At 43.1% G+C, this 27,604-nt stretch overlaps 3 protein-coding genes across 6 annotated transcripts in view; 1 reads left to right on the top strand and 2 right to left on the bottom strand.

Moving 5' to 3' along the window:
* The window catches only part of LOC144468718 (unc-112-related protein), a 68,643-nt gene extending 56,458 nt beyond the window's left edge, over positions 1-12,185 (top strand). The window contains exons 2-8 of the mRNA XM_078178390.1: positions 7-240; positions 2,923-3,191; positions 4,407-4,826; positions 9,003-9,431; positions 10,390-10,602; positions 10,696-10,932; positions 11,030-12,185. Of these exons, the coding sequence (XP_078034516.1) occupies positions 7-240; positions 2,923-3,191; positions 4,407-4,826; positions 9,003-9,431; positions 10,390-10,602; positions 10,696-10,932; positions 11,030-11,230 (2,003 nt within the window). The 3' untranslated portion in view covers positions 11,231-12,185. The remainder of the gene's footprint in view (positions 1-6; positions 241-2,922; positions 3,192-4,406; positions 4,827-9,002; positions 9,432-10,389; positions 10,603-10,695; positions 10,933-11,029) is intronic.
* Positions 12,186-12,457: 272 nt separating this feature from the next.
* On the bottom strand, positions 12,458-15,293 carry Tssk (Testis-specific serine/threonine kinase). The gene is made up of 4 exons (XM_078177761.1): positions 15,210-15,293; positions 14,494-14,667; positions 13,656-14,321; positions 12,458-12,631 (listed from the first exon to the last, which is right to left on the bottom strand). Exons 1-4 carry the CDS (start codon positions 15,291-15,293, stop codon positions 12,458-12,460), a joined length of 1,098 nt encoding a protein of 365 aa, XP_078033887.1.
* Positions 12,502-27,604, bottom strand: part of Sima (HIF-1 transcription factor component sima) — a 95,695-nt gene continuing 80,592 nt past the window's right edge. For 3 of the 4 annotated variants that reach the window (XM_078178388.1, XM_078178389.1, XM_078178387.1), the window contains exons 8-14: positions 24,175-24,754; positions 23,470-23,689; positions 22,266-22,609; positions 21,786-22,024; positions 21,443-21,588; positions 20,915-21,375; positions 17,080-19,309 (exon numbers count right to left, since the gene is read on the bottom strand). In XM_078178388.1, coding sequence (XP_078034514.1) covers positions 18,992-19,309; positions 20,915-21,375; positions 21,443-21,588; positions 21,786-22,024; positions 22,266-22,609; positions 23,470-23,689; positions 24,175-24,754 — 2,308 coding nt within the window. In that variant the 3' untranslated portion in view covers positions 17,080-18,991. Of the gene's footprint in view, positions 12,632-17,079; positions 19,310-20,914; positions 21,376-21,442; positions 21,589-21,785; positions 22,025-22,265; positions 22,610-23,469; positions 23,690-24,174; positions 24,755-27,604 lie in introns of those variants that run through there. The other variant, XM_078178386.1, reaches the window with a different exon arrangement.

The raw sequence follows: 27,604 nt of genomic DNA, 5'->3' as shown, positions 1-27,604 counted from the left end.
TTGCAGGAATCGCGATGAACTGGTCCGATCACGCTTTATGGTGGCCCGAGAGGAACCATTGGTTAACAAGGACGAGGAGCACCCTCGACCAGTATGGCGTCGCGGCGGATGCACGTTTGCACTTCACGCCGATGCGCAAAACGCTGCGAGTGCAGCTGCCGGACATGCGTCCCCTCGACTGCAAGGTCGACTTCTCCGTGAAGACGTTCAACGCCGTCATCAATCTCTGCAAGGAATTAGGCAAGTGCAACAAAACCTGTTCCCCGACCGCGTCGAATCCGCCGAGCGAATAATCGACACGTGGCGTGCCCCGCCGCGTCCACCATATTCGGATGACACAATTCCCCGGCGACTTTCCAAAATTCATTTCCGTTCCCGTGCATATGGCTGTCTTGGTAAATTGTTGTCGGCGTTTGGAACGTTCGAACGGTGACCTAAACTTTTAATTGTAATTAATTTCGCCGTTCGTTTAATAGCTTTGAATTTTATGCATTTGTGATGAATATGAGTAAGCGAAACGAAAGAAGGAATATTGGAAGGTATAATGTATTATAATTTAAAAATATAGTGTAATGTGAAACTGTTAAGGGAAAATGTTTGCATAAACTCTGCCGATCGTAATCGATGCAGACAATTTTTATTTCGCATAAAGATCCGCTGCTGATGATTGATTATCACTAAGAGAGACGGCAAGGGTTCATTTATGAAGAGATAGTTAATTTGATGTTTTAAAAAATTCTATTATTATTTATAATATTTACTAGCAAACCTGGCGAACTCCGTTTCGCCACCAGATGGCTTCGTTTTTTGTAATATTTCGTTTGGGGATTAAAAGATGAAGAAAAGTTATTTTTGTTTTATAAACCATATTGGTTTGTAGTACATGCTATGTATCAGAGATGGCGCTGTATGTGAAAAATGATTTTCCCTGTTTTCCTGCTTTTCTGTTGAAATTTTTCCAGAATTTTGGTTGCTATAAACCTCGCGGAGCCCGATACCTTTCCAACGAATGCAAAACCGTGGAAATCGGTTCGTGCGTTCTGAAGTTATAGCGTCAGGAAGGAAAACCCAACTTATTTTTATATAATAGATTAATTATCAGGTGCGATCACATTGACGTAATTTTGAAATTAACCCCTTGCCCTAGCAATTTCTTTACAACTACTATGATTTTCCATCGCACTAATTTCTTAGAAGAAAAAGGAATTTTCTATTTATTGTGTGCTTGCATCTAGTTGAATATTTAAATATTGGTGAGAAGAAGATAAAATTTGAATCTTACTTAAGGGAACGGATAAACAATTATTTAAAATTAACAAAGCTTGCGATCGATCTGTACAAAACAATTGCAGTACAAGGCCAATTAAGTTCGCCTAAAATAAATTCAACGAAATCGCCTTTCGGTCAGCCGGATTAGGCAAACGTGGCATGCGAACAGGTGCGAGCCAAAAAATTGTCGGCGCTAAACGGTTCGCAAGGCCCCGGTTTTTCCATGCGAGATCGCCGTTGCGAACGCGACACGTAACCGAGAGAGCCCGGGCGTTAATTAATCGCTGTGATGAAATAAAATTGTTAAATTCCCAGTCACGCGAAGGTCACACGGGGTCTCCTCGTGCCTGAACTTCACCGGGGCGATCTAAACGGGCAGCTTTTTAATCAAGGAAGTGGTCCGCCGCGATAACGAACGCCACCGCTCGGCGTTGTCTAATTTCCGATCTGGAAGAAAAAGAGAGCCGCCTTGAAAAACGACGATTTTTATTCGGCCGATTCGCAACACGCTCGAGAAAATGGCGGACGCCGCGCCGGCTTTCTCGCGAACGCGGAGGAACGATAGCGGCCGTTGTCAACGCGTTCCTGTTGTCGCGAAACGGTTATTAATGCCGCGTTTTCTTGACTTTTTGTCGCCTGCCGGCAGACAGATGACCTCGACGATAGCCTTCCGCGTGTCACGCTCGCAAATAGACCGGGCACAACACTTTTCTCGCTGATATTGTCCCTGGCAAACATATGGAAACGAGAGCTCGTTAATTCCGAGCGGGATCGAAGAATTTTCATACGGCCGGGGACGACCGCGCGAATCAAATTGTTCGCCGCGTCCTTGGCACTGCTTCGACACGCCGTTGTCGGCCTGCGAACGCCGCGCGAAACCGGCTGCCACTCACAATTACCGCTTCTTTGAAGTCCTCGGAGGTGTTGCGACAGGATGGCAACACTCGGGCAATGCCGTATTTAGGCGCAAAAACTCACCGTTTCGTCATATGCGCTCGACAGCTGTTCTTCCCCGCGAGTTTTCAAGCGTTCTCGACGCGGTTTTCATTTTTCTGTCGAATTTTTGGTGCGCCCTGATTGCGAGACATTTATTTTTCACGTTATTAGTTAGCATTGCTTCTCTACCTGTGCATAGCAGTATGCACACTCTATGCTGCCTATATTATAAACAGTTTCATATCATTTATTATATTTATTTTCATATTTATTTATTTATTTATTTATTTATTTATTTGCTTGAAACGAATTTTCTCTGTAAGTACTAAATGCATATAAGTTATTGAAGCAAATTATAACGGAAGATATTTTAATTTTTAATAGGTTTTTAATAGAAATTTAATTTAATATAACTTAATTTAAACAGTCCGCCATTTTTATTATCATATATACTTGATTCGTGTATATTCACTCGATGCTTATAAAAGAGTCTTTATAAATATTTGAAAAGAAAAAATGCGAGACCTGAAAAAATGGAGAATTATTGTACGATAGTTTAATCTGTTTGAAAATGTCTTAAGCGCCATTAAAAATTATCTCGCTGCAGCGATACGTTATTCTCTCCCAATTAAAAATACTGTGTAGAGAATCGACATAGATAAATCAAGCGACGATTGAATACTCCTCTAATATAGGATAAATCCTTGAATTCTTCAGGTATCAGACATCCAGAGGAGTTGTCGTTCTGCAAACCGCTCGAGCCGAACCACCTGAAATACAATCTGAAGGACCTGCCGGCGAAGAAGAAGGTCGAGAACCAGAAGAACGGCCATTGGAACGTGCCGGCAGACACGAACACTTTTATACCAGTGAGCCAAAGTCCTAGGGGATCGACGGGCAGTTTAGACCAGAGCAGCCCCTTCATGTGCGCGCCGGTCACGCCCAACAACAGGAATCATAGCACCCCGATCAGCTCGCCGATATCGGTAAGTTGATTTTAGCGAGCTCTTCGGTAGGTAATCTTCGACTGAGAATATTAACCCTTTGCACTCGGAGCCATTTGAATTGTAAATCTGAAATAAAATTTCTGGCTTATGGTATTTCCATTTTATGCAACAAAGTGCACTTTTGTGTATATGAAATTGATTTTTGTGACTCGTGTTAACAGTTTCACTGTTTAACAATTTTTTAGACCTATACTTTGTTCGTATATAAATTATCTTGGGACGTGATAGAACAATTTTGAGTGGTGCTTCAGAGCCACCATTCGAGTGCAAAGGGTTAAACGGAGTTGTAAATCATTTCTGATGCAGATAGCTTCTAGCTTTTTATCTATTGTTCGTATATATTTATTATGTATAATCGGGATAGACAACTTATTACTGGATATACAAAGGTTCAAAATAAATAAAATAAAAAAGGCGAAGAAAATAAAAAGAAACAATATAAATGTCTGATAAAGAAATGGAAGCTATTTATAACTCGACCTAAGAGATGCAGCATTTTTTCAATATTACAAAGTAAACGAAGGTTGCACTTCCTTTCGAAAAAATGTGCAACCAAGGGTCACCGCTACCTTCAAAATACAGTAAATTCTCTCCAATTGTCCCTCAGCTTGTAAACAAAAATGGACAATTAAGGAAGAGGAGATACTATATTATCCAAGCCTCGTGTTTTGATAATTGCTGACAATCGGCGACTATAAAAATGAGCCACGAGGTTTGTATAATCGTATCTCCTCTTCTCAAATCATCAATTTTTGTTTACTAGCTCGATTTCAGAGAATTTACTGCATCCGCAAAGCTTTTCAAAGGCTTCATTCGTCACGAACGTCATATCTCCCGCGTGCTTCCTCGAGCATGAAGCTGTAGATGCTCGAGATCCGAATCGATAGGAAATGGCAGCGACGAAGGGAGAGAGAGAGAAAGAGAGAGAGAGTCCGGGGCCCGGACCTGTTATGGTAATAAATAATCCCCGATCGACCCCATTGCCCGTGGTATGATTTATCGGCGCGGGGCTATCATTACCGCGCCGCGGAGTCGTTCGTCTCGGGAAACTAATTTGCTTCTCGCGAGCCGGGCCCAGTTTTTCCGGGCCCCGGGAGTGATCATTAGGCGTATTTATTGCCCCGGCAGAACCTGCCGTATCTCGCGTCGCCTCTCGCTCCTTCTCACGCGCGGCCTCTGTTCTCCTCCCGACAGCAAACCGGTACGTGGAAGAGGAACAACAACTCGTCCGGTTTCGGTAGCTCGGACTCGTTCAACGCGAACAACAGCACCATGAGTCTGGAAGCGTTGAACGGGGCCCTGTCCGAGTCCCTGGCCCAGAGCCCGACCTCCATCTCGCCCGAAGTCCGAGCGAAATTGGTCAGGCCGAAGAACCTCGTCGAGCGCGCCAGGATGAACGTCGCGTGGCTCGACTCCTCCTTGTCCATCATGGAGCAGGGGATCCGCGAGTTCGACACCCTGCGGCTCAAGTTCAAGTTCTACTCCTTCTACGACCTCAACCCGAAAACCGACGCGGTCAGGATCAACATGATGTACGAGCAGGCCAAGTGGCAGCTGCTGGCCGAGGAGATCGACTGCACTGAGGAGGAGATGCTGATGTTCGCTGCACTGCAGGTGAGTTGGAAACAGCATTCGACGAGAGGAAATTTAGGGGTCTTTAGAGCTGGATGATGTATCATTGTAATAAGTCCATTAGCGGACCTTTGTCACTTAGGAAAAGAGAAGGAAAGTTATGCAAATTCGGAGATCAGATGGATTTTTAAAGATATGTTCTCGTCGGGCTATTTCTATGCAACTTGCTTTATCTAAAAGCTAAAAGTGTCTACTTTAACCCCTTGCATTATAATAACGAGTCAGACTCGTGGTGAAGATTTTATGCAAGCTCTACTAAATATGAATATTATTCATTTCTTCTACGTTAAAGCAAAAATAAATTCCTCTGTTATCAAAGTATAGAAACGAAGGTAAATAAAGACAATATAGGAAAAAGGAATTGTCCGATTTTATTAGGAAAATTATTAAGTATGAATAAGTGCTAATCGCCACAGTATGAAAGGAGCGATAGTGCAAGGGGTTAAGAAAGGGTAGTTTAGGCTGAAATTGTATAGTCAGTTAGCGTCGACATGGTGTTATATTTTCTTACAAGTATACATGGACAGACTTGTTATAATGTCGTGCTAGTCTTATTATAAAGATTTCAAACATAATCCATTAGCCCCTTGTACTATAACAATGAGTCAGACTCGTGACAAAGATTTCACGCAAGCTACACTAAATGTGATTTTTATTAATTTCTTCTAAATCGAAATCAAATTGAATTCTTCTATCATTCTATTATTTTTTTTTAATTATTCTTATATTATATCTTTTAATTATTCTTATATTATATCTTTTAATTTCTTTCTTATATTATATCTTAGAATTTCATAAGCTTGGGGTAGAAATCTCTCGTAAAAGTAAAGATTGATAATTATAATCGAGTACATATAAATATTATATTATATTTTTAGTATTTTTATATTTGTTATATTTACATTAAGAATTTCATAAGCGTGGGGTAGAAATCTCTCGTAAAAGTAAAGATTGGCAAACAGTAAAAATAAGAAAAAAGAGAAAAATAAAAATTTCTCTTTTTCTTGTAAGAATTTGTTAGCAACGAGGGAATGCCAATCGACTAAGTAACTGTGAAAGAAATCGTATTGCAAGAGGTTAAGGAACTTTCTACCTAACTTTTACTTCGCGAAATTGACGTAGAGAATCTTTATGTTATGTAATGGTGCACAGACTGAACATGGATGCGCATACTGCTCTTCGAACGTATCTTGATTCATGTCCTTTTTCATCATCGTCAGCTTCCGTTCCAGAAGAGGTTCTTGTAAGAAATTAACTGTAATAGGTTCGCATTATTTTACAGCCGGTGTAATGATCGTATACATGCCCATCCTGTGTAGCGTACCTTTTTTTAATGCGTCCGATGCGGTTTTGAGGGATGGCAGAATTGACGATGATCTATGCAGTGCTATAGTCAGAATATGACACCTTTGGAAGAGGTTTCTGATGGAACTAGATTTTAGCGATTTTTATCACTAAACCTACCGAGCTCGAAAACGCTATGCGTTTTGTTTTAGAAAAATGGCAAGATTTATTTGGACTTTTTGCCATTTGTACTATAATTTATGCTTAAATATATTTTTGCAATTTCAATGACGAGTTCTACAGGGCTTTGATATTTGTTGAATTAATTCTCATACATTTCTTAAACCTTTGCCCTCGAAACCATTTTAACTGTAATTCTAAAATAACTACATTTCAATTTTATATAACAAAATGTATTTTACGCATATGAATTCAAATCTTGTAACTCATGTAGCAACAGTTATACTTTGAATAATTTATAAAATTTAATTTTGCATAATATAAAAATGATTTTGAAACTTGCTGTAACAATTTTACTGTTACCTCAAAGTCACCACTCGAGCGCAAAGGGTTAATACAAATGAGTAGGTTAACCAGTAATCTGCAATCAGTGATGCATAAATTACCGCGGTCTGCAATTGCTATAGTTCCATTACGCGTAAAATATACATCGAGTGAAACAAAATTATTAGATAAATCTGCCATAAATGTATCTTTGCAATTCCAATAAGCGCTAATTACAGAAATTGGTACTTGACGTTATGGCACGTTTCGCAAACCTAATGTCAAGTAGATTGCTGTTTTGGAACGCCGTGTATTTGGATTCTAGAGGAAAACCCGTTACTTAGCGACAGATCCGCAGTTTCCGCGGATATCTCGTGGCAGCTACACGCGACTGTTTACGCGACAACGTTTTCACGATCCAAACATCCGGTGCCTGCAGACCGGATCGATCTATATATACTTCGAGATCCGGCTGACGGAAATAGCTCGCTGTGCCAACGAAGAATGCTGCCAAAATATTACGGCGGTACCGTCATTAGTCGAGCGAATTACGAGACAAACAATATGGATAATCGAGACCTGGGGGAATTTATAGAGTCATTAGTTCATCTCTTATTTTACATCGATAATTACAATGATATAATTTCGTAAATATATATTATGAAGTTATGAGTTAATAAATTAATATTGCTTACGAGTGACAGAGATCGAAAGTGTTTGATAATAATTTCGTAAATGGAGACCTGGCTGACATCATCGAGTCATTAGTTCATCTTTTATTTTATATCGATAATTACAATGATATAATTTCGTAAATATATATTATAAAGTTATGAGTTAATAAATTAATATTGCTGACATAACCTGACATAGATCGAAAGTGTTTGATAACTTTTTTATAAATCGGTTTCGTAAATATCGGTGTAGCAAGTAGCTTTTAAGTAGCATAAACAGGATTTTTATGTAACAGGAAGCGCATTCCTCTTTAAGATAAATTGCATACGGTAAAAGGAGAAAGTATTTGTACGCGCATACACATCGGCAGGTCCTCGATCGAGCCGACAATGAAACATGCTGGTATGCAGCACTTTGTTCGGTTGATCTTTATCGGTCGGAGATTTGCGCGAACTTACACTTTCGTGGACAAATTCGGAGCACGTGTGGTAATTTAATACCGTTCTATTTCATTCGATGCAATTATTTACATCATTCGGTACAGTTATTCTAGTCTTTCGCGAACACGATGACGAGTTCTACAGGACTTTGATCTTTGTTGAATTAATTCCCGTACATTTCTTATTACAAATGAGTAGGTTATGTGTAAACCAGTAATCTGCAATCAGCGATGCATAAATTACAACGGTTTGAAATTGCATAGAAGAATTCCAGTACGCGGAGAGATCCTCGTCGGTTGATTGAGAATATTATGCAATATGTTAATATTATGGTAAAGGTGAGCAAGTAAAATACGAAGCAGCAGAGGAATCATTGAAGGCTACGAAAATTGTTACATTGTTTTCAATTTATTAAAACTGAAAAAGAAATATATTGCTACTTAATTCAACCCTTTGCACTCGAGAGATAACTCTGTGACACCGCTAAAATTGTCATATCAAAAGACTTCTACTACCAAAGTTTAAATTTATAAAATTGTTAAAATTGCGACTATAGTATCAGTCGCAAGGCCCAATTTCGTACGCATAAAATGCACTTTGCCAAATAAAATAGAAACATTAACTCGCGAAGATTATTTTAATTTTACAATTAAAATGGCTTTCGAGTGCAAACGATTAACGTAGGCCGCTTCTATCTTGCATAAAGATCCGCAGCCTAGCCATCGTCTACGCCAATCTCCAACGATATCTTCTAAATACGAAAACTACTTCTGACATTCTAAAAATCGTTAAACCCACGTGTCCCATCTCGAGGTACTATCCGCGACTCCGAATAGTCGCGATACAGATCCATCGTGCAAGAACGATCTGCCACCGACGGATCGAGGTGCTGCCATGCAGTCGGCTCGCTTGCAAGCGTTTTTATCCGCTCGCGTATTGCGGAGCGGCGTAACTGGGATAAGTCCTATTTAAAAACGTGACGAGAAAACCGGCAGCGTTCCTCCGGTTATAGCCGTCGGCTGAGGAAGAGAGAGAAAAAGAGAGAGAGGAGAGACCCCCACGCGATCCTATTCGCATGCAAATCCGTTGGTCGACTTATGCCGAGAGCCGGGAGAGAACGTTCTCTCCGTTTTTCCGATCCGCCTACCGGCTCCTCGGCGACCGGAGGAGGACATAACGATAAAAGGAGCGCGTATGGCGGTGTACGAGAGCCCCTCCGGGTGACGTAGACCTCATTGGTATTCCCTGTTCGCAGGTGCAAGTGAATCTCCAGGCCAGCGTGCCGCAGCCGAGCTACGACAGCAACGGCGCGTCGTCGCCGGTCGAGGACGACATTGACGCAGCCTTGACGGATCTCCAGGTGACCCTCGAGGGCAGCAACATCAGCAACGGGCCCAGCGACATCACCCAGGTGCCGGAACTGTGCGATCATCTACGGTTCTCGAAGCCGAAACGGTTCACGCTGAAGGCGTTCAAACGCTACTGGGTCACCTGCCGGGACCTTCAGCTCAGGCTCTACAAAACCAGGGAGGAGACGAACAGCAGCGAGGCACCTGCCCACGTGATCAATCTGCGTGGATGCGAGGTCACGCCCGACGTGCATCTCTCCCAAGGACGATACGGCATCAGGCTGGAGGTGCCCAGCGCCGAGGGCATGACCGAGATGTGGATCAGATGCGACAACGTGAGTGCTGTCGGCTACGCCCTCGTTCGCACCCCCGCTCGCCACCTTACCTTACAATTACCAGCCAAGCGTTGGCTGCAAACATTCTTTCGCAATTTTAGAACTATTTTGTCATTTAACCATGAGGAGAACTTCTAATCGATATTAGCAACATTCGTACCTTGCCTGTTTTAAATGCTAGTATAGTAGACAACCCCTATTCGAGCATTTATCTTCACAATGTGTCAATATCCAAATGTTCCATTATCTAATCATTCTATTATTTAGAATAATATTATCGCCTGCTAAAGAAAGTAAATGGAATTTTTTAATAATAAAATATCTGGTATCAGGATATTACTAAAATAAAGCTGCGAATATTGTTGAAATTATAATTGGTGTAAAGTTTGTTCAGAATGTCTTTAATGAGATTCAGGCTTAATTAGAACAATCGCTTTTTTATTTAGTAATGAAGAAAACTTGTAGATGATGTCGCCTTGTATTGTTATACAGAAATAATATAATTTATTCAGTTATTTCCCACGAAGATGTCGCCGATGTTTGAAGTGCCGTAAAGTTACAAAATTAAAAACCGATCGGTTTGATCGTGGCAGGTTTAGTTTTAAAGTTGTATAAATTGAAGAAAGTTTAAGGTTAGACCTCTGTGAAAGATCTTCCATACTACAAAGTTGCATTCAATAGATTTTTATTGAGAATACAGATTTCATGCAGGATCTAATAAATATTAATATTATTAATTTCCGCTATATCGAAATAAAAATAAATTCTTCTGTTATCCCTGGAAAGAAGAGTACATAAAGACAATAAAAGGAACACATGTTGTCTGGTCCTTGTATTAAAAATATTAAGGATAAATAAGGTTAAATTTAATAAAGGGTTAACCGATATTTGAGTTTCGAAGAACGACATAAAATTGCAAAACGGGAAGTGAGTATAACGATGGTTCGACCTGTTACAGGAGCAACAGTACGCGAAGTGGATGGCAGCGTGTAGACTGGCGGCCAAGGGCCGCACCCTCGCTGATTCGTCCTACGAGAGCGAAGTGAATAGCATCGTCGCTTTCCTGCAATTGCAGAGGCCCGCCCCCGCACCGGCGATCAATCCGACTGCTCTGGATATCGTCCCGGACGACTACGTTGCGCCGCGATTCGTCAAGAAGTTCAAAGGAAAAGTGTGTACTCCATAGACATACGATACCATTGACCAGGAACGATCATCTTTCCATTTGCTTGTACTACTTGCGAGTTTGTTGTACTTGTTTCAGTTGGTTCAGAGGATCCTGGAAGCGCACGCGAACGTGAAGGACCTGTCCCTGATCGAAGCCAAGCTGAATTATATAAAGGCGTGGCAGTCGCTGCCCGAGTATGGCATCGCTTTGTTCGTCGTCAGATTCACTGGTAAAAGCAAAGACGAGCTACTGGGCATCGCCAATAACAGGCTGATGAGGATGGAGCTTCACAGTGGCGATCATTTGAAGACGTGGAGATACAATACCATGAAGGTCGGTGATCGCGACGATGTTTCATTCACGCTTCTCACTTTACTAGATAATACAACGTTAATATAATAATCGATAATATCTTCTCTACCTTTTGCAGGCCTGGAATGTGAACTGGGAGGTGAAGCACATGATGGTACAGTTCGAGGAGGAGAACATAATCTTCGAGTGCCAGTCAGCGGACTGCAAAGTGGTCCACGAGTTCATCGGTGGCTACATATTCCTCTCGATGCGGTCCAAGGAAGTCAACCAAACGTTGAACGAGGAGATGTTCCACAAACTGACCGGCGGTTGGATTTAAAATTCCCACAGACACCACGAAGAAAAGAAATATCTCTTTCCAAATCTTCGCGCAACGAAGTCTCGACCCGCAAATTATTTTCAAAAATAGAAAAAAAGAAAAAGAGAGTAAGAGAGAGAGAGAGAGAGAGAGAGAGAGAGAGAGAAATCTCCGATCTGAAACGGCGACACACTTGTTGGTTGACACGTTTGTAAAAATTACGAAATCTATGCTTAGACACGCTTTACTATAGGATTTGTAAATAGGTGAACAAGTTGTCCGGCGCGCAACTGTCACGGACCCTGACAGGAGACGAGACTCTCTCGCGAGCGTTCTTCGTCGGTTCCGTTGACAATTAATCGACCGCCCGATTACCGAGATAACACCGTTGATAGTCTTCGCTACTTTTGTACATGACGATGACACGCAGTTCTTATCCGCCGAGCATCTTGTAATGGGACACACGTAGCTCCGTGTAACCGAGCGAAACACGCACAACGACCATGCAATACCCGAAACCGCGCCCCTTTCTACACGCGACGCAGTTGATTAAGGTCATGAACGAATTAATATTTTTAGATAAGCATGCCTACTACACCCCGCTCCACCCTGCCCCCTCCCCTGCCCCCCGATTCCTTCCGGAGAGTCCTCTCGACGAGTTTGAGACCCGGCTGCCCGGGTCGATCTCCCTCGGACAAATACATGTATTTTTATTTTCACGGCATGGGGTGCTATGCCGGGCGAGATCGACCCACGGCCCGCGGCCGTCGTATTGAATCGTGTAAATTATTTGTTGTTTTAATGTAAACTATATATATAAAAATATATATATATAATATTATAAAACATATTTACTTGTACCGTTGCATATTATCTATCTACTTATAGCGATCACGTTGCCGAACGTGTAATCAGAAAAACTATAGTTTTGTATATTGATAGGCGCTAGTTGTACAATAAACTTAATTATTATTAACGCGTTCGTTCACTTGACACCTCATCTTTTAGATAGACCGTTCGTCGCTACCGTGAAACGTTTACACGAACTAATATAATCAATAAATTCTTTATTAAAGTATGCACTATTAAAAACCATGTATAGGATCGACAATAATCAGGAAAGTAAAAATAAAATGTATTCTAAACACCGTCGTCTTTGGCGGCGCCCGTTTTATGGGCGCCCTCGTCGACGTTCGACGCGCGAATACGATGCTGGTTCATCCTTGCGGTCCTGACTGGGTTCTCTCTTCACTCGACGGCAGACAGCTGCGCGTTTTTCCTCGGACTGTCGGTGGATTTGAAAGCGCTACCCTGGCCGTGGATCTCGGAATTCTTGAAAGACGACAGACCTCGGAGAACTACCGGCACGTTGCAGCCACCTGCGGCCCCGGCACCGACCAAATTGCCACCGGTTCCGCACATCTGACAATCAACGAAACTTATTCGAATGGTATAGAATCAGTTCGCCACGAATCAAAGAATTTTCTATATTATAAATGTTCACAGATGGCATTAAATGCGAGTAGATTAAATCTGATTTTGATATTTCCTATTCGACATTCAATATTTTAACCCTTTGCACTCGAAACTGTTTTAACTATAGATTCAAAATAATTTGTCTGGCTTATAGTATTATGATACAGTTAATAGTCTTAACAATCTTTTAAATATATTATAGAATAAATATATTATTAAATATATTATTATAATATACCCTTTGGTAATATACCCTAGGAATCGCAACTCGAATGCAAAAGGTTAATAAATTCAGTAGAAATAGAAGTGTCAAGAAAATTTCATAAAAAATCAAAGTTTTAAAATAATCTGTTCAAGTAAGACTAATATAGGCCATTCTAATCTTGTGCACGGAGAATTAAAACAGATTACTATGCATCTAAACAGACCCACCCTATATCACCAAGGATTAAGCATAGGCCACCTCGAGTGCTGTGATGCAATCAAGATGCATATCTCGTGTTTATTAATTCAAAGGCCGAGTACTTATTATGTAGTGTCAGTGAGAGCAGTATTATGATGTTCGCTGGCCTCAGCCACTTCTATTTTTAACTTGCCACCCTAATGTCTCCCTTCGTCTTTCGGCGTACCGCTGAACTCCCCTAATTCTTTTTCTCTTTAATTCCAACTCATTTTCATAAATTTAAAATTTGAGAATACTTCCTTGGTCTCGAAATTATTTTACCAATTGTAAAATAATCTAGGCAATGTGATCAACGTGCTCCATAGATAAAATGATCTTAAGTATTACGTAATAAAGCTTTTAAAAAATTTAGAACATTGAAAATAAAATGGCTGAGACCTTATTGAATCTGACATGGGTCTCGTGTTCATAAATAATAATAACACTATCAATCTGCCCGGCTCGTGCTCGACTCGTCGGCGAGTATAAATGGATTTTAAATCGTTGAGACGAAGGACAATGGCCCACCTGCGAATGAATAGGCGGTGCCGAGTGCACGAGTCTGCCCGAAAGCGATCCGGTCTTGTCCTTTTTGGCGCGGACCCACTCGTGCGCCAGTACCCTCTCCAAAGTCAGCCGCAAAGTGATATCCGGTTCGAGGATGTGCTTGACGATGTTCTTGGCCAGGGCGGACACCGTCTCCCTGATTCGCGAGCGGAACATCCAGTTCCTGGACATCTGGTTTTTCAGCAGCTTCTTCAGGTTCTTGTCGTCGAACGGCATCGACGCGTTCAGCATCACGAACAGGATGATCCCGAGGGACCAGACGTCCGCCAGCTTCGGGTTGTACGGCGTGCCGGAGACCACTTCCGGTGCCGCGTAAGCGGCCGAGCCGCAGTACGTGTTGCTTAGGACACGCCTGCCGGCCTGGTCCACGCAGAATCTTGCAAAACCGAAGTCCGCCAGCTTCACGTTAAATTTTCTCGAGAGCAAAATGTTCTCGCATTTGAGGTCGCGGTGGGCGATGTTCTTCCCGTGGAGGTAGTGGAGACCGGAAGCCATCTGCCTGAACCAGAGCTTCGATTGTTGCTCGGGCACCACGCCGTTTCGCAGAACGAAATCGAGAAGGTCGCCATTGTCCGCGTACCGCATGAAGATGAACACCCTGGGACCACGTTGCAGTATACTGTGCACCTGCACGGTAAATCCTGGTCAGTCGGGTCGACTTGAAAGCTGCTGGGTCCGTGGACCCGTTTAAAAGGTAGGATTTCTAATTTCTCAGAAGATAGTTGAAATCATCCGAGACGGAACTTGTGACGCGTTTAAATCCCGATAGGATCGCGACACGTCGCGGACGGCATCTTACTTGGATGAGGTGGGGATTTTCAATCTTCGTAAGGATCTCGAGTTCACGGGGGAAAAACTTGTTCAGAAAATCTTCGGGCGCTTTCTCTTTGTCGAATATCTTGCATGCTAATCGCAATTTCTTCGAGCTCGTCCCGTCGACGTATTCGGCCAGGTGCACGGTCGCATACGAGCCCTAACACGTTAAACGAGATGCAACAATCTCTACACAATAGTAGGCGTTCGAACGGATTCGTGATCACTGCCGACCGAAATTATGTGTCGCACTTATCGATAATTCGAAGCGCGGAATAATCAAGAATATACGATAATAGTATTATACGTAATAACATTATATTATACGTTATATTAATAATAATAATAAATGCAACACAGGGGCCAAGTTGGTCGCGACCACAAATCACCGGCACGGAACGTTTAAAGACGCGAAAAGCAAAAGTATGAACGGAACCGAAAGAAAGAGCGACGGATAATCGTCCGGGAAGAAGAGCGAAAGGGGAGAGCGAGACGCGACGTAGGTTGAAAACGGGGCTGAAAAAAAGAGACGCGCAATTTCTGGTTAACGAAGGGTTAGGGGATTCCGAACGAGATCAAAGGCGGCGCGAAGTTCAAAAAGAAAGGAACCCCGTCGCGGAGCCGCACGAAAGAAAACAGGTGCAGGAGAAGTGGAAAGAGGTTAACGAACAGGTGGGGTGGAGAGGGTTGGGGGTAAATAACCTGTCCGATCTTTTTGCCAATCAGATAGCCCCGCTGCTCAAGAGCGTTCACCTCCGAATTTCGGGGGCTGAGTCGCGTGGCCATGCCAGAGGATCTTCATTGGACTATCGAGGCTTGATAACAGACGAACTTGTCTCTCTTCGTCTCTCTTTGTCCCTCCTCGTGTTTCTCACGCTCCTGTCTCCCGCTCCCCGGTTTTTCTATCCGGCCGCGTTCACGGTGTTTCCTCTCTTCGTCGATTACGGTGGAAACTTGTGGTTTTCTCGTGGTCCTTGACACGGTTGCTCGCAGCTTCCTTGAAATTCGACCGAACTCTGTTACAACAAACGCGCGGTTCGCGTGGGGATCCCTTTTTTGCAGCCGACGATCAGCTCCCGGGATGTGTTACGTTGACGAACACCTGTCCGGGTGTCGTTTAGTCATGTCAGAAGGCTGCGTGCACTAGAATTTTGAGCGTCGTAGACCAGCTTGTGCCTGGCACGGAACGGAGCAGAGAGAAAGATCCGCGTTTCATTCGAACACAGCCATTGTACTTAGAAACAACGAACAGTTGACCAGCGAGTGCGATTCGTTGCGAGATCGGCGCCGATTATCGGCTGCTTTCAAACTGCAATCAGTTTTGTTCTCATCGCCGTAATCGGCGGATCGTAATTGTCCGAAGTATACGAGACGTTTTTGGATAATTTACAATTGATTCTTTAGTTGTTTGATTAATCACGGATTATTAGAACTTTTTACGTGGTACAGGCAGATGTGTCTTATCGTGTTTCATTAGTTAGAAGTAATGAACATTCCCCGGCAGGACTTATATGCTTCTTGAATGTCTAATTATTAACAAAAATTAACTGCAGGTAATTTTAGAGTAGATTTAGTGCAGCTTTAGGGCAGCTTATGACAGTAGTACTGCAGTTTTAGGGTGAAATTCCCAAAATCTACTCTAAAACTACCCTAAATGTGCCCCAAAACTACCCTAAAATTCCTCTAAAAGTACCCTAAAACTTTCTAAATGTGCCCTGGAACTATTACACTATAAAGCCTGTCCTAAATTTTGGAAATTTTATTCCTCCTTAAAGAATAGGTGTAGTTCAAAAATCTCAGTGTGGAGATGTAGAACTATTTTTTATATTTTCTGGAATTGTGGCGTTATGTCATGTTTTTCAAACCTCTGTACAGCGCCATTTGCTGTAGTGGCAATCTTCTGAAACAGTTATGCAACTTCGACTTGCTTATAATTTAGCGTTTAGTTTGTTCGTTCCATCGCTACGCCATTTGGCGCTGTAAAAATGTCGATCTTAGCTTCTAGTTATCTTTGGAAGTGGGCGCCAGTATCGCCTGCATATGTAGAATGTATGATTACCGATAATCATTGTGTATGATAACATTGGGGCATTAAAAAAGAACTCAGATTTATTTCGGAGAAACTGCAACATTAATATCATAGGATACTAAAAGATGACAACGTCATAAAATGTAATTAATGTAATAATGTAATATTAAATAAAGTATCAAAATGTAACTAATTTCACTATATCCTTAGTCGGTTTTTATAGATAATAGTAACGCAGTAGACTACACTGATTAGCCCTACTTCCTTGGTTTGTTAATATTTTTGTTGTACCTACATTCTAAAAGTAAAAATTATAGTGGCGCCTTTTTTTGTAATTCAATTTGATGTTACCGGCAGTCGTTTTTGGCTAACAGTTTGAGCATTTCGCCTCTGCAACTATTGGCGCTGTAGCGTTATCTGAAAGTGAACTTGGCGATTTCACCGCATGGAGCGCCACTTGACGCAAGAGCATCATTTTTAAATATGTAGCTAGCTTCGAAATATAAACGATTATGGTATCGTAAATTAAAGAACCTCGGCAGTAGAAATTCTGTTTATTTGTTTCTGATAATTTACTCTATCGCGGCACTTTCGCTCAGCACCGGACAGCGTAATACAAGGAAAGATTAATAGCAATGGTCTCGTGGTGTTATATGAGTAAAAATACAGACGATAGTAAAATTAATAAAATTAGTATGTTTTTATAGTGACTGTATTTATATCGATAAGTGATATTAAAAATATATATGTATAAACACATGTATGTATATATATATTTCGTGTAATCTAGCGTTCACCGAATAAAATGGTCTCGAAAGAACGACAATCGCGGTACAATATACATATATATATACGTATATATACGTATTTCTAACAACTGATAATCGGGATTGGCCTTGTTAAAAACTATAAAAAACAGTAACAACAACGACGACGGTTTCGTCCGTGGCCGTCGTGATGGAAAAACGGTGCCACACGTTTCCGGCGCGACCCAATTTTCCTTCCCGCTAACAATGTCCTTCGATCTCTACTACACATAAATGTGAAAATCACTCGATTAGATCGCGGTTAAACCATAAATGCGTCCGCCAGCGATGCGAGAGTATCGTCAGATTGTTACATATCAAGTATCCAATTTTTTTATATCAATTTTATAAAGTTGAAAAAGTCAACTTTCTAAATCCTTACAACTTTATCTGAAAGCACAGAAATTGTTCCGCGAGATTTCTTGTAAATATTTTAACATCTTAAAGAGTATCGATTTTGTATAATCGCTATTGCCATCGTTTAACATCGAACATTTGTCGAATTTTAACGGACAAAATTTTGCCTGAAATTATTGCCGAAAATTGGACATGTGCAAATAGTTCACTCAATCGGTGGACCGTAAATTTAAAGTAATTCGATATACATTTGAAAAGATGCGGAAAAATTGTTAACAAAGAATACGGTTCGGATGGAAAAGAATGGAATTTTACAAAAATATCTGCAAGTGTGTGTAAAGATCCAACAGCGCCGAACATACTCCGCAATTGTCTAAATGAAGTTTAACGTGGACCGTTTTCCATCGGTGGCCACCTAACAACTAGAGCTCTCTAAAAAATGCATTGGCACTTTCTTGCGTGATCAATGGACCATCGAATCGCCCTGTTTTCGAACCGAAACGGCGTGTGCGGGATTTATTAACAGACAATTATGTCTCTGGACCATGTTTAAATCTTGTAGACTTTTATCTACAAAATAAAATCCGCCATCTCAACACTGGAACTATCGAACCAGTCTACCCAGCATCAGATTTCTCTTTTTACGGAATACAATTACAAAATTATATCCCCGCCAATTTGAAAACATTAGCGTTTAAAACTCGCTATAGAATTTAACAACAGCGCAATCGTTAATATATGTTCACAAATGTTCTTAACAATACTAAATAAAACTTCAAATAAAATAAACTGTCAACTAATTAGTATAAAATAAAATTTTACCCAGCCCTCATTTATGGTCTTATAATATATGGAAATGGTTTGTGGATTTATTTTACACTGACTCGCAATAACAAAATTATCTCAAAGACTCGCGAAATTCACTTTTTTACACCTAATGTAATTGTTGTAATACAATTATGAAGCGATCGTTTAGATTGGGTTGATAGTTTCAGCGTCAAACGCAGGCAACGTAGATTAATCATGATTAGACTGTGGTTTTTTTACAAATAGAACAAACATTATCAAAAACAATAAATTTCCTACTTTAATAACGACTGAATCAATAATTAATGCAATTAAAAATTTCCAGAAATTTACGATGTAACCTGTCATCGAAGGCATCGTTTCCAATGGAAAAGGAGACTAAAGAAGTTGTTATTTTCATAAAATTTAGGGAATTCCACAGCATAATCGTGACGTCTTGATATTGCATATTTCTTCGGCAGTCATCGTTTATACCTTATGATCTTTTAAACGAGCTCCCGATCCAGGAGGGTCCCGAACAGGTCCGGTTGCACCTGTAGCAAACCGCTACTCGTCAAACTCGGATCATAATCGAAATTTTCAAAGTTGATCATCGTCGAAGACGGCGAGACCAACGATCCTTCGCTGACGAACGACCCGGAGACCCGTTTGCTCGAGTCCGGGCTCATCTGATCGTACGATCCTGTTGATCCTCCGGATGAAGGACACTGAGGCACCATTTGGTTCTCCAGTTTGATGGACAACGGTGTTGTCAAACTCTTTGAAAGCGAGGTGGGCACGTTGCGAGATTCCATCAAGTTCTCCTGCAATAAATCATAAAGATTACTATACTGATAACAGTACTCTTTAATAAATTGGACAATAATTGTTAAGTGCGACTATTGTAAAAGATTTACAAATATAACAGAATAAAAACGGTTCCATTGCCACTACCACGTTCTGATGGTGAGCAACAAATCGTCCTGGTTAGTTATTTATTTTTATAGCATGGACAAATGGTTAAAACTAAATAAATAATTTTAGATGTAAACGAGATCTTTGTCGAGCATCAAATTCATCGTATACTTTTCAAACGATTCTATGATTCACTCACGATTTCACTCGGTAAATCTAGCATTAATGAAAATCGATTGAAATGCTGCTCGAGCATGCTGCGTTTCGTCGAAATAGCAGGAGAAGTGGGGAAACTCTAAAAATTAAAAACAGTATCTAATCACGTACCGCTGCAGTCGCGTCTTCCTCGACACGCAAAAACAAGGCCACGCTCGTCGATGTTTTTATTACATAATTCTACGCAAACTACAATCAATAAAACTAATCTTCATTAAATACTCAAGAACGCGCTATCTCTAGAATGACTTAGGGAGGCCACAAAACCCCATAAACAACAAACGTCTCTATCTAATGATGCACTGACTATTTTGTTATAACAAGCAATTAAAAAATTCCGTGCATTTTATCAATCGATAACCGATCAAACTATATATTCGAACATAATTTTTAACTATAAAAGAACATAAAAAAGCCAAGGTATCGCGACGATCGATAACGATCAAAGCTATTTTACAGCCGGCCATAAATTGTGCATGAAACGCTACTCGATACGAATCATCTCGGTCAGCAAATGAAGAGGCTAGATTATCCTCGAACAACAACAAAACGCAAAAAGATGGAACGGTAGGGATGAGAGAGGAGGAAACGAAACGCAGCAGTACAGGTGGTTCGATGTTCAATGTTCAATGTATTTCTTCCTTTTCGTCTTGACAATCTTCAATCAACAATTCCATATACTTTGCAAGTAAAGAATACATAACGTGACTCTAAGGGTCGCGGTGTTACCAACGACCATGCCGACGTACTCGACAAAACATCTCGTCTCTGTATCGCGGTACCACGCGGTCGCTCGATCATGCTTATCCACGTCTACTCCTTCGCTGGAGAGACCTCATTAGAAACAATATCGTTCCAGGACCCAGCGACCGGGGGTTTAAGAGAGTTCACCGTTTCTCGAGCATCTGCGCAGCACTTCCGGAGCGGACCAATTGCGCACGACCTAATCTAGGAACGCGACAATGGCGACAGGCCTCTACGCCATTACGGTTCGCGCGTCGATCTGGGTACAAAATCCAGCGGAACGTTCAACGTTCGTTTACAATGCATCGCGACGTCGAGACGCAGATCGACTGTGTCCGCCAGTCGATCGACCAGCCTTCGTGTCTGAACAGTTACAGAAGACATGGACACAAAGAGAGATAGACAAAGAAAGAGAAGGGGAGAAAGAGAAAAAGAGAGAGACAGAGTGTGTGTAAGAGAGTCAGAAAGGCGATCCACCGGTCCGCTCCGGTTCACGTGCTTGCGATGCTTTTTGACGGCTTCGGTTTCGCGAAGCACACGTATCCCGCACTCACGTCGCAGCCGGACACCAGAAGGTTCATCAGCACGCTGTTGCAACCGGCAACCGAGGTCCGCTCTGAGCCGCTCTGAGCCCCGTCCCCGCCTCCCCCGCCCTCGCATCCGCCGCCCCCGCTGTCCCCGTCGCCGTCATTCATCCCCAGGTTCCTGGCGTCGTTCCTGCGCGGGCTGCCCGTGAAACAGTCGCCCTGGTAGACGCCGTTGCTCCTCTGCACCGTCTGCTGGGAGACCAGCCGGCGCAGCAGCTGGCTACCGCCCATGCCCACCGGCTTCCTAGGCATGGACGGCTGCTGTTTGCCGAGCAAATGGTCCTCCAGCGCCAGAGGACTGGCCCGACGACTGGAATCGTCGCATTTGATTCGCTTGTTCTCTGTCCCCGTGTCCAACGAGGCTGTGTGGAGGCGTTTGTTGGGTCTGTCCAGCTTCGAGGTCCAATGACTGACATCCAAGCCAGTGTCTGTGGAAACGAGGATGATCAGAGAACTTAACTTAAGTGCTGAAGAATCGGAACAATGGATACTCACGTTTCCTCGGGATTTGACCAAGCACCTGCACCGGGTTCACCAGGCCGCCGCCGTGGTCGTTGTATTTTCTGGAGACAACTTGGTCTGTCTTTAATAGCTGAGCCAGACTCGAGTCCGTCATCCTTTGGTCCTTTTCGTCCAGCATCCTAGAAGCAACCATTGGTAACTTGGGATCTCTTCGAGGAATGGTGGGATTCGAACTGCGTTAAGGACATGTGTCTTCCAAGCTCTTGTTTGACATTGCATCCATCGCCCTATTCTTTCAAAGAAGCTTTTAATCAAACTAGTTTATAGCTTTTAATCAATAGACAAATGTCGCCTAACGCAGGACCAGGCAGTGTACCATTTTGGACAGCTTTTTTCTGTGGTCTGAGGCGGGCTCCACATGACCATGTCGTCGCTGATCAGTAGATCCAACGCTTCGTCTTGGTCTGACATGGGTATGTAGGGAGCTCTCAGCGCCAATTCATCGTCTGCTATACTGTCGCTGAGGCCTAGCATCAGCATCTCGTCTTCGGACAAACCTTCGGCACCGCTGCCTCCTGTTGGGCTGCCTAGAGAGTCCATGCTTCTCTCTGGGCTCTGCAAAACGAGAATCATATTTCATAAAAATTGTACAGTGCGATTGATTCGTTATCATTCTACTCTTTTGAACTGCTTGATTTACGGTGGCTGAGCTACATCATTGTCTAGACTTTTTTCTATCTGTTTTACAATGCTTTCCTGTTTGCTGATTTAATGAAGATCAAAACCGGCTCAATTATCAAGCGATTAGCTCTGCCACCAACAGCGAGAACAGTCCCAACGCAGTCCAAGTACCTACTTGTCTGTATTTGATGAGGGACGGTGACACAGAGTTGGGGTCGATGCTGCACGGGCTGCTCGGCGAGTCGCCGTACATGAAGGGATCGCTGTCGGCCAGAGACTCGCCCAAGCCCTTGTTCCTGGTGTCGCTGAGATCGGTGTCCTTGAGGGAATCACCGAAGTCCGTGGAGCGTAGTTCCGTGACTAGACCGGCTCCGGGACTGAGCAGGGGACAATAGTTGTCGTTGCTGAGGATGAACTCGTCGAGCATGTCGGTGAGGAAAGGCGTGTCCTCCAGAGGGACGCAGACGTCGCCAGGTGTGGGCGCCAGATGCGTCAAGTCCTCCGGCTCGTCCTTCAACACTGGAACAAGAAAATCGCACAAGCGTCCCGGTCAGCGAGTTCGATCGAGCGCGCATTCGGTCTCTCCTATCATCCGGAGCCGATAAATTATGTCAGCGCCGCTCCCAACGCGAGACACCGAGATGTACCGACAAACTATTCTTCCGCCTCGTCCTCATCCCGCTTCCCCTCTTCCTCGAGTCGCGCGAAGACGTTATCGCGATCGAGTCACGTGTCGCGGCTTCTTCCGCTCGCCGTGTTATAACGATCTGCGTGCATCGTCGAGGAAAAAAGGAAGCCACCAACGTGGTCGGGTTCGGAGAAGATTGGCCGCGACTGCCGAGGCTAATTATGGGAAATCGATCGTTGAATATCGGTGGGAATTAGATGCGGCGGAGCCGGTGCGTAGCTGGGGTGCGTTACGTACTTTCTCCTCGGACTTTCTTTGTCAAGGACGGATTATCGAATTCTCTGAGAATTAATCGGACAGGATTCGATAAAGGTTAACCCTTTGCACTCGAATCACAGCTTTATGGTGTCATTGAAAACTGCTGTACCACGTTCCAAAATAATTTCAACAGATTGTTGACCAATGATTTTACAACGTCTGAACATAAGAGTATCAGTTAACTCGTGACTGATCATCAACGCGTTAACATTATCAAATTGTATAAAATCGTATAAATAAAAAATTGTATAAATATGTATAAAATCTGCTAAAAGTGTAACCGCTGCGTGAGTCGCGAAATGCAATATCACAAGTACAACGTGCATTAGATTGTATAAAATCGAAATACCACAGGTGATGTAAATTATTTTGAATTTCTTTGGAAAATGTCTCCGACTGCAAAGGGTTAATATATGGTCAAAAGGACACCCACTGGTAAGGCCTGGTTGATCCTCGCTGAACGTCAAGAAGCCCTTGTTCATGTCCTCGGTACGAGGCGCGAATATACTCGCTGTTGCAGTCTGCGGCGGCGGTCTGCACGTGATCCCGTCCGATTGTTGCTGTTGCTGCTGCTGTTGTTGCGGGGATATCGGCACGAACACCTGCCTGGTGATCGTCTTGGTCTTCGGATTGTAGTCCAATGCCGGCTTGCCCTGGAACGATTCACGTTTATAAGCAAACCTTGTGCCGTGAGATAAGAAATTTTCCGTATAAAATATTCAATTACGCAAAATTCTAGATTAGATTAAACCTCCCCCTTTGACGTAAAACAAAAGCCATCTCGAGCAAGAAAATAGTTCTTAACGCGCATAGACTTACAAGACTGGCAAAGTTAAATTTATTCAGAAATTTATCCGGCTGGTTCTGACGAGAGAACTTTTATTGGTATAAAAGTTTGAAATAAAATAAAGAGAATTTAGACAAAAGAGCAGAGTTTAAAACTTTGTATCTCGTAAATAAATTCGAAACCACCGAAGGGTTGACTGAAACTCCTTCTCATTTAACTTGATCTGCGCCCCTCTTAATTTTGATAAGAATCAGATTATCCTAAATAGGAAAATTTATCGTGCCAATTTGGAATTTACAGAGACCAATGAACCGGATCAGAACGGAATCGATGAGAGATAATGATCGATACCTGAAAGATGAAGGGGATCGGGCGGCGAGTGGCCCGCAGCTTCCGTTTCGGCTCGTCGTTCTCCTTGAACGACTTCTCGGGCAAGTCCTTGAGCGCTTGCACGCCGACGAACGATTTCTCTGCGTCGCGGACCGGTCTCGGGAAGGTGTTATCCTTCCGCGAGCCGTCCTGGAGCACAGCCGGCTCCTTTTTCGCTTTGGGCGCCGCGGCGCGGAACGTCGAGGTCGTCACTGCCAGAGGTTTCACCGGCTCGACGATCGGTTCCTTCTGCTGGACAGCCTCGCTGCAAGACTTGTACTCGCCCTTCGCCGGCTCGATCGCTGCTTGTTCCTCGACGTCTTCGCTGTCGTCGCGATCGGTGTTTCCAGCGCTGCTAGTCACCTGCACCTGCAGCCGTAGCTTCGTCGTGGCCGGCTGCTGAGAAGCTGGTTGCTGCTGCTCCTGTTGTTGCGGCTGCTCTTTCTCGACGGTCTCGTTGATGCTGCTCGAGACCAGCTTCTCCGACTTCACGAGGCTCGGCTCGGTGTCACGGGCTGCCTGTTGACGCACGCTGTACACCTCATCCTCGCGCTCCACCCCGCTGCAATCAGAAATCCTACCTGGTGCAACGGATCCCGTCACCGCGACTCATCCACACACTCTCCGCTTTCATTCGTTAAACTCCAACCCTAGCCTCCGACCAAAAGTTTCGTCAAGCCGGCTTTTAAGAAAGTATATAGACTTAAACCTCTTTTATTTGACTTTTCGAGCGTGACTTCGCTCGATCCTATCTTGTCTTCCATTTTCGGAATGCGGCTTAACTTAATCCTGCCGCGTTCATTTTCTATGAAAAACGCGTATCTATTCAATTCTTTGCGGTAAACTCTTAAAATATTTCTTCGGTCAACTCTGTATAACGACCTTGTTTTAAAATGTGCACTAAACGTTTTAGAGCACATAAATACTATCCCGTTTTATTTCTCATTTTTTATATACAAAAATTGACAATCTGTGAAGTAACGATACGATGATTTGAGCCTCGCAGCTCATTTTTACAGTCGTTGACAATCGACGTGAGGCTCAAATCATCATATCGTCACTTCACAAATTGTCAATTTTTGTTCGTAAGTCGAAGCACGTTCCGAAAGAATTCACTACAGTTGTTGAAACCTTGACTCGTTACTATTTTCATTAACCAACCCGTGAATGATGCTTGTACGAGAGAATAACCGAAGCCAGAGTTTTATTGGAGTCAATGGTGTATATTTGCATTGAAAACGTGGAAGATGTATCGATTTACTATGGCAGACGAACCATGTCAAAGTGTGTAGTATCGAACCACCGGCGACGTTTATAACCTACCAGAGACCGTACAAAATCAATGAAAACAAACGTTTCTACGAGACGCGTAAAACGGCGAGCAAGAGGCAAAGACTACCGACCGAATAGGAAACAAGCCTTCGAAAAATGTGTATTTTCAAACGCGAACGCGATATTCTTGCTATTTACGGACAGTCGTTTAGAAATGTAACTGGCTTTATGCAAAACAAGAAATGATTGTCGTACGCGCGTGACGTCCTCTCAGATAGTAACGCAGACGGAATACATCAATGCGAGTTCGTTACGAAAAATCAAATGACCGTTTAATTTTCGTTTACTTCGAGTTTTACCAAACCTAGGGAACAGAAATAAATTAGCATCGTTTACGATGCTAATCACGAGGAGTTAATGATAAGGTTGGTGCACATGGAATGTTTATTACGTATAAACGTTTGACATAACCAGTTCCACATTCTTATTGTATATTACCAGCGTATTATTTCCCCCCCCAAAAAATTCTTTAAATCCTGTACTTAAAAAAAAAAAAAGAGAGAGAGATATGACATTTTTATTGTTCACCAATCGAATGATTCAACAGGCAATATTTTACGTGTCACTCTATCCTTCGATCTGTAGCTTCTAATTGGTCCATCGGTAGAACCGGAAATAAACGTGTACAGTCGTCGAAGAAGCTGTTTTCTCGATTACTGGGTCAAGCGTGTCGCGGTTCAAACGAGATCTCACAAAGTTTGACGGCGTTCGACGTCGTTTGGTCGCGTTCAGATCACGGAAATAGAGGTTCGCCGAACCGCGCCGGATCATCGAAAGATCATCGTGAACGCGTCCGAGGCTCGCGCAAGCGATCGACCGGGATCCGTGGTCTCGCTTGGCCTAGATAGAGGAACGTTTTCTACGGGCGGTGCTGACCGCCCCCGCGCTCCCTCGTCGTGCACTCTGCCCGCTCGGGTCCTGACCCTCGTACGAGACGACGGTGAAGCACATGGCCACACGGTTGTTAGCTCGCGAGTCGTTCTTACATAACGATTACGCTCGTTCGCGATCGTCGCGGGGAGACCGGTTCCAACAGCTACCGAGGTCCGTAAACTCTTGGTACAAAGTTGAATCCGCGCTCGCTGTCCGCGATCGAATCTCTACTTTATGGTTCAGTCGTCGTGCCGTCGTATCGACGCCATCGTTAATCGTCCACAAGTAGCGCAAGCTTCGAGTGTCGAAGATCATTGTTGTTGCACTAGATCGGGGTTATGCGTTCGCAATCAAATTAGGGCGAAACTTGAAACAGTTAGAAGAGTCTGAAAGCGACGATGTCACGTTTAGAGCTTGTTCAAGCGATCGAAGAAGAGAAGGACTTTCTATTTGGCGTTTCTTTGATCCAGAATATTTTCCTTTCGCGAAAATATCCAGTCGTTAAATTGTAGAGATATTATGCAATACAATATTGTACCATAATGTTAGTATCAGCGTTGCACTACTATTATGTACGATCTATTAGATCCATCTATGATCAACTTCTTCCTAATTATTTGCGACAGATATTTTTGCATCGAAGAGAGGGGAGAAATATATTTGATTTCCAATCAGTTCCTACAACAGGGAAAGCAAGAGAAAGAACATGACAGATTACACTATCCGTGAAGATTCGATTACGAGATCGCCCGGGCTTTCACGTTGTTCGATTCCCAGATGGGTTATCGGTAAGGTTAAGGCTGTGCGTTCACGTCCGTCGACCAATGAAACGGCGAAAGAGAAGGCGTAATCGGTGTCGCGCGACCATGCATGCCACCCGGTCAAGGATTTTCTACGAAAACATAGCGAAAGAACAGCGGACTCGGCTCGAATCCCGGCACGGCAAAACAGATAACAATAAAGGACAACAATGAAATTCTTCGCGAGGGCCTTCGAGAGGCTCCGCGCGGTTCTGCTCGTTGTTCCCCCGGAGCGCTAACTGCCTTTAACCAGTCGCAACGGCTCGGTAATTGTCGCAAATTGACCAGCGGGACCCCAAATGCTCGCGCGGTAATCACGGGAGTGGATCTACACGGACCGCGAGTGCACGCACGGAATATATCTACGCAAACACATTTTATACCGGGCGATAACGAGCTGATATCGT

Source organism: Augochlora pura, chromosome 4 (assembly GCF_028453695.1).
Source record: "Augochlora pura isolate Apur16 chromosome 4, APUR_v2.2.1, whole genome shotgun sequence".
Taxonomy (NCBI): Eukaryota; Metazoa; Arthropoda; class Insecta; order Hymenoptera; family Halictidae; genus Augochlora; species Augochlora pura.
This window is presented reverse-complemented; position numbering and strand designations above follow the sequence as displayed.